Raw genomic sequence first — 7,046 nt, 5'->3', positions numbered from 1 at the left:
GAAAAAACTTAACTAGGTTTTAAAACTAGTTGACAAGAAAAGCACATCAATCTGTTTTAAACTATAATTCAACTAAAAAATTGATTTTAATTAAGAGAATTAAAAACAAGAAGACAAGGAATTAGGTGAACAAACTCGGCCCATAGTCACTTTGACCCAAAGTTAAGTAAACCAAACACAGAAAAAGGTGAACCTTTTTTTACCAACCCAAGAAATTAGTGACCAAATTAACTCAACTCATATGACATGACACCTCTATCTTCACAGAAAATTACAATAATGAACTTTATTGTTAAAATACTCTCCTCACCTCAAAATATCCGCATTCACTGCTTTGTGAACAAGGTGTTTATCTCCTTCACATTTATGCTTATAAATAAACCAAACTATGCATAGTTCTTCATTTCCAACTTGTATTTAATTTCCAAAAATGACCGAAACTGAGGAAGTATATTGATAGAAAATGAGTTCAGAAGCATAGAATACAAGGGTGAATTTCTCACCGTTCCTGCCATCATGAGATTGTGGAGAAAACCTGACAGATGGAGTGATAACTAACAAGAAACAAGATCACATAAATTGACCTCAAAAAGCACTCATTTAAGAGCTCAGAACAAACTGCAGAGTAAAAAGGACTTTAAAGTTGAACATGTGTAATCATTACATTATATTCTTCTCAGCAACATTAGAATGTAAATCTTTACAGTATAACTATGCAAATATATAATAAGCATATTCAAACTGTGTATGCTTGCTGAATTGTGTCTATGTCAAGTCCCTTCAATCTCACAACTGATTCTACATGACCTTTTAGTGTATGGAGTTCTCTCAACCTGCATACAATTATTGGAAATAAATAACTAATACTGAATCTTAATAAAGTTTTTTCTTTTTTCAGCAGTATACAAGAAACAAATTTATCCAAACAAGACTTTAACTTGAGTATTTCCCTCATAAAACATATGAAATTCTTATATCATCTCTTAAAAGAATTAGTAGTGGGGGTAGTTCTTCTTGTCTTAGTTACTGTTGTTTCACACTTCTTCAAAACATTTTTTTGCAGCTTATATTGCAATATTTTGATATTTATCCCCACCTTAATTCCTTACCAAATAAAAACAATTACCTTGCAATTTCAGCTCTCCTTTTAGCTTCTTCGGCCATTTGATTGAGTTCATTGACATGTGTACGCTCAGTGAACTTGCTGTCAGGTGGTTGTAATCCATGCAATGTTCTTTGAGCATGTGCCCATTGAAGTTCACGCTGTTCCTTCCCAAAGTCCTTTTGCCTTGTGAATGCAATCTACAAGACAATGAAATCCATAAGCTTAGAACAAGAACTAAAACCAGCCTTGGATTATTCAACACAAGAAAGCAAACTCTGCTCACCCTTTGCTCAATGACAAGATCCCATGCCCTACCGCTGAGAGCATAGCGAATTAAAAATTTAATGATATCAAGTGGGATGTAGAATATTATGTTATACAACCATATAACACCAGCCCAACCCCAACCTATTCCTTCAATTGCAGCAAAGCTCCACTTGGCATATACTGCAATCAAAGTGGCAATCTGCACAACACAGCAAATCCATCACCAAACTTGTTGCAGTAAAAAAAAAGTACAGCAGAATAAAATGGTTTTGTGGCTTACCAGTTGAGCAATTATAAAAGCAACCACCAGCAGTATACCAGGACGCTCAACATATGACCAACCTCGTGATCGAGTTACAAATATAAGGGCCTGACTAATAGTGCTCACTTGAAGATAGATTGCAGATGCAAGTTTCCGAAAATCATCATGAGCAGTTTTTTCAAGAGTTGAGACTCCAAAAACTCGCTGAAAATATACCAGACAAGATAAATAAATCAACGAGGCATCCAAAACAGCCAAAAGAAGAATCTATGTAGGTAATGAGTGAACATTGATTCAAATAAATAGGAAACATTGGACCATATTCATAGCAGTAATGAGTCCTAGCATTGTTGCCATAAAGGGTGGAGCAACGTGAACAGATGTCACGATAAATTCAGATACGAAACTAAAATCATAAAACTCATACTGGGAAAAAATTTGTTTTGTATGCTGCCCAAAAGAATATGACTGTCATCATCGCCAAGTAACTTCCAAGCACAACACCAGTAGTAAATATCTCAGCTAGCTTCCAGCTATCTGGCAGAGGAGATGGTTTTACACGATCTTTTGAAATTGTCATAATAGTTCCTGCAATGTTAAATAAATATTAGCCACCAATACATACATAGAAGCATGCTGCACGAGACATGCAACAGGAAACAATGACAAAGAAAAGAAACAACGAACCATCATTTAGGATGGCAATAATAAGCACCATAAAGGGTGGAAAGTCAAACTTCCATATAAGAGCCAGCAACATGAAACCAAGCTGTAAGCATGTCAAACATGTGGAACATAGCAAAAATATTAGACCCGTCTAATCGTTACTTCATCCAACATGCCAGGTAGAAAATAAACCCTGGAGTTGCAAAATCACTCACCACAATACGGATTGTAATTGAGACTGCATAAATCTGCATGATAGAAGTAAAATATTGTTCAAATGTAAGTAAAGTAAACAGGGGGAGTTGTTGAGAAGATATTAACAGTAATTAAATAGCTCACTGTATAATTTTTCATTCTCTGAAAGATAGCTCGGCTGGTCAAAACAGCACTAATAATAACACTAAGGCCAGGTTCTGTTAGAACAATATCAGATGCACTACGAGCTGCATCAGTAGCATCAGCAACAGCTATACCAATGTCTGCCTTCTTGAGAGCAGGTGCATCATTCACTCCATCACCAGTCATTCCACAAATATGTTTCCTAGCTTGCAAGCGTTTCACAATCTCATACTTGTGCTCTGACCAAATATACAAACCAACTAATATGAGTAAAGAATTACATAATAATAAACTACTACTACTGCTACCAATTAACCTTCCATCCACCACATGTCAACAATAAACAAACCAAGATATTGCTATGACAACACAAAAGCCTACCAGGAAAGACACCAGCAAACCCATCAGCCTTTTCTATTAGCTCATCAATTGGTAAGGCAGCAATGGATTCATCCTTGTCCTGCCCAAGCAAAGCTGATGAAGGATACATATTGGTACCCATTCCCAAGCGACGACCTGTTTCCTTTCCAATAGCTAGCTGATCCCCTAATAGAAAAAGGAAGATACATAATTGAATATTGGGAGGAAAAAATAAAGGGTTCATAATTTCATACGAGCATTATGTTGTTGGCCATTTTCAAAAACAAAAACTTTATTTTAAATGTACAAGTTAATTTCCAAAGATACCATAGCATGGATCACAAATTCTTTCGGTTCATAAAAAATGATAATCAGATTGTGGATTTTTCAACCCATCTAAAGCAAAATCCTTCGTCCAGTGGTACGAATATGTAAATTTAAGTCCCATAATAACTCAGACCAATAACATCCACACAAAAAAAAATGGTTCTGATCAATAAGTAACAAGTTTGGCGAAGAACATGCAAGATAAATCAGATGTCATAGGACTAAGAACACATCAGTTGCTTATATAATACAACACTTATTTCCAATCCTTATTAACCTCATTAAGCTATAAAGACTTATGATTTCATTATCATAACACAAGCAAAGCAAAGGTGTGCACTATCTTATGTTACAGACCTGTAATCATCTTGACATTTACTCCAAGGTTTAGTGCCCTCCGTATTGTTTCCGCACTATCATGCCTTGGTGGGTCAAAGAGAGACAAAAGGCCAACAAATTGCCATGGACCTCCAGCACTCTCTTTCCTTCCATCTGGAACTTCCTGTATAAAATGAAGAAGACTAAATCAACGTTTCCAACTTAAAACATAAGTATGAAGAGGCACCGATTGATTAAGCAATAAATTAATTACTTGGTATGCTACAGCAAGAGATCGTAAACCACGCTCTGCAAACTTGTCTATCACTGAATGAACTCTTCGTTCAATCTCTGCCTTATTGTGTGCAAGATTCAGGATCTAAATATCATGTACAGATCACATCAAAACGAGAATACACAACACCAACTGTTAATATAAAACTACGCAAGCAATGTTGCCAAATTACCTGTTCCGGTGCACCTTTGCTTACTCTATGCATTTTACCATCTTGATCAAGATAAGTCAATGCCGTCCGCTTGTCAGTAGGATTGAAAGGAAGAAAATGTACTTCTTGTATACCAGCGCGTGCCTTCAGTGGCCATAAGTTAAAAAAGAAAAAGTTAGATCAACTTGAATTTAGAAAGATGTGTGTGAATGTGCAAGTTATAGTTGCAGGCTTGAAGCTAAAAAGTGCCTCTAGAAGAATGCAAGGGAATAATAAATGTATGAATATGACTAACCTCCTTTGGATCAGCTAACATCCCAACTATGGCAGTATCAATTGCATCTTGATTCTCAAGCCTTGAAGCTCGGGCAGCCATCAAAATAACAGTATCTGGATCCACTCCTTTTGCAAAAACCTTGATTAAAATTAAAAATTATTAGAACAAGAGGATATCAAACACAAAAATAACCAGAAAATAACACCATTCAGCCATTAATTATCCAACCTCAACTAGATTTTTGTCAACAGTAAGCTTATTCAATGTCAGAGTCCCAGTCTTATCACTGCAAAGCACATCCATGCCTGCCATTTCTTCAATGGCTGTCATCCTCTTTGTGATAGCCCCCTGCAGACATTATCTCCATTAGTTCTTCCCTGCATATATCCACCCAAATCCAAGGTGCTCAACCAAAAGACCTCACTGACCTGCTGAGATAGCCTGTGAGAACCAATGGCCATGGTCACAGACAAAACTGTGGGCATGGCAATTGGAATTCCTCCGATCAGAAGTACAAGGAGGTTATCAATTCCAGGACGATACGGTCTATCTTGGATGGGATACATAACAACAATCTCAATAACCATCCCCACAGCAATTGAACATATGCAGAAGTTCCCAATTGCAGTTAAGACCTGAAAAAAGCAGCAAAAGACTATAACCATGAAACCTGAAATTCTGAACAATGAATATCAGTGGGACTGCGAGGGAGGAGTGAAAAGTTACATTCTCTCATGAGTTACCTTTTGAAAGTGACCCACTTGATTTGTGGTATCAACAAGATGAGCAGCTTTCCCAAAGAATGTATGAACACCGGTAGCAATAACCACAGCTTCAATCTCTCCCTGTTTGCAGGTTGAACCAGAGTATACTCCATCACCAGGACCCTTTGTCACTGGAAGTGATTCACCTGTAAGTGCGGACTGAAAGACACAAAGGAAAAAGAGGATACTTGAGCAATTACGCATGTGGAGGATTCAAAGAACAAATACTATAACATAGATATATAAAAATAATAATAAAAAAATAACCCACTTGATCAATTTTCAAAGGATCCCCTTCAAGAAGCCGAGCATCTGCTGGAATAATATCTCCAAGCTTGATGCTGATTATGTCACCAGGAACTAGGACCGCGGCATCTTGCTCATTCCACCTACCATCTCTAAGAACCTTTACAAACACATTCATGAGAAACGAAACTATAAAGGGGAAAATAAAGAAAAGATTCCTTTCAGATGCTAACTGCACCAATAAGAATATGGAATTCACACACCCGGGCAGTATTGAGATAAAACAAAAAGAAAGACAAAGAGTTTGATACCTTTGCTTTTGGAGCTAGCCGAGCCATGAGAGCTGCTGCAGCATTACCAGCATTGTTCTCCTCGATGAAACTGATGGTTGAATTGATGAGAAGCAAGGTAATAATACCCACAAAGTCTTGCCAATCAGGAGCTTTCCCCTGCACAAATTTTCAAGGAACAAGTCCGAAGAATCAACCTACAAACACACACCTTCATTGCCAATATAAAGTCCCAAAAACTAAGTCCACTTACCCCTCCATTTGCAAGCGCAATGGCCATTATAGCAGCAGCCTCCATAACCCATGATAGAGGATTCCACATAAATCCCAAAAACTTCAAAAATTTGCTCTCCTGAAAAGTACCCCAGAAGACAATTCACCATAAAAGTTCAATTTTTTTAAATGGGATTTAATGAACGAGAAAAAAAAAACAGAGAGAGAAAGTACTTTCTTCTCTTCAAGCTTGTTGTGACCAAAAATGGTAAGCCTCTCCTCAGCAGCTTCACTGCTGAGACCTTCCCTGCCACATCTCAGATTCTCCAAAACCTCCTCAATGGGTATGTTCTCCTGCATTCACAGAGTTAATAAAAAGAAAGCCCCATCAATGAAAAAAAAAAGACCAAGAAAGACACAGCAACCAACAACACAGGGATAGAGTGATTCAGATCTATGTTAATGTTACCAAATCCACAGTTTCCTTCAACACAGCCTCGAGCACTTGGGACTTGTCCCCCATCCTGTGCTTCTTCTTCTTCTGGTTCTTCTTCTCTGTGTATTTCTAGAGCTACCAACTTTGCTCTCACTGCCAAAACCGTTCAGAAATCAAGAGTTAGCGTGCGTGCCTGAAGAAGTGCACCAACCGAAAGAGTTGGCACTAAGTACAAGTAAATAAAAAAGTGTGCAAACTACAAAGGGCGTATGGTATGGTATGGTATGGTATGGTATGGTATGGGTTATGGGTAGGAGTAGACAACCTAACTGTGAAGTTTGGGATTGAAGATTGAAACGATGTACAACAACAACAACCACACCTCACAGCTCAGAAAAGCACAGACACAAACTCTTATGGATTGCATATGCAAGTAAAAGAAACCATGTTAGAGTTACAGTAGTAGTAGTAGTATACACATACTTAGGGCCACTTGCTCAGTAACATGCTAACAGTCACATCTTTATTTTTCTCTGCTTATCCTACTACCCTTTACATTTTTTTCTTTAAATTTTGCTTTTTTAAATGAGATCATGTTTTAAGAAAATATAAACATTCTCATAATGTGACGTTTTATGGTGGACAGTGAATAATTAAGATAAAATCTAAAATACAATGACAAAAGCTTAGATCAAGAATTTTTTTATAACAAAAATCCAGCAGAAGAGAT

The 7,046-nt window shown here is 37.2% G+C and overlaps 1 protein-coding gene across 4 annotated transcripts; it reads right to left on the bottom strand.

Moving 5' to 3' along the window:
• Window positions 1–431: 431 nt before the first annotated feature.
• Window positions 432–6,813, bottom strand: LOC114177491 (ATPase 11, plasma membrane-type). Of its 4 annotated transcripts, none has more exons than XM_028062860.1 (22): window positions 6,642–6,813; window positions 6,350–6,469; window positions 6,115–6,234; window positions 5,921–6,019; window positions 5,689–5,826; window positions 5,403–5,537; window positions 5,111–5,290; window positions 4,796–5,002; window positions 4,596–4,715; window positions 4,386–4,505; window positions 4,112–4,234; window positions 3,919–4,023; window positions 3,684–3,828; window positions 3,021–3,185; window positions 2,640–2,878; window positions 2,516–2,548; window positions 2,322–2,403; window positions 2,062–2,222; window positions 1,653–1,838; window positions 1,389–1,571; window positions 1,127–1,302; window positions 432–833 (listed from the first exon to the last, which is right to left on the bottom strand). In XM_028062860.1, the coding sequence occupies exons 2-22, from the start codon at window positions 6,401–6,403 to the stop codon at window positions 737–739; spliced, it is 2,868 nt and encodes a 955-aa protein (XP_027918661.1). In that variant the 5' UTR covers window positions 6,404–6,469; window positions 6,642–6,813; the 3' UTR covers window positions 432–736. The 4 variants fall into 4 exon arrangements, with proteins under 4 accessions (XP_027918661.1, XP_027918662.1, XP_027918663.1 ...); XM_028062861.1 differs by having other exon boundaries at window positions 6,647–6,752; XM_028062862.1 differs by having other exon boundaries at window positions 6,699–6,717.
• Window positions 6,814–7,046: the final 233 nt, after the last annotated feature.

This window comes from Vigna unguiculata, chromosome 3, assembly GCF_004118075.2.
Source record: "Vigna unguiculata cultivar IT97K-499-35 chromosome 3, ASM411807v1, whole genome shotgun sequence".
Taxonomy (NCBI): Eukaryota; Viridiplantae; Streptophyta; class Magnoliopsida; order Fabales; family Fabaceae; genus Vigna; species Vigna unguiculata.
The sequence above is the reverse complement of the archived record's forward strand: the minus strand, read 5'-3'. Positions and strand labels throughout refer to the sequence as shown.

Excerpts from the sequence above, each read along its gene's own strand:
- LOC114177491 (XM_028062860.1), bottom strand. The coding sequence starts at position 6,403 with ATGGGGGACAAGTCCCAAGTGCTCGAGGCTGTGTTGAAGGAAACTGTG. Across the intron at positions 5,291-5,402 it reads ATCCTTTGAAAATTGATCAA|TCCGCACTTACAGGTGAATC; the intron begins GTGGGTTATTTT and ends TGTGTCTTTCAG. Across the intron at positions 4,024-4,111 it reads GCAAAGGTGCACCGGAACAG|ATCCTGAATCTTGCACACAA; the intron begins GTAATTTGGCAA and ends CATGATATTTAG.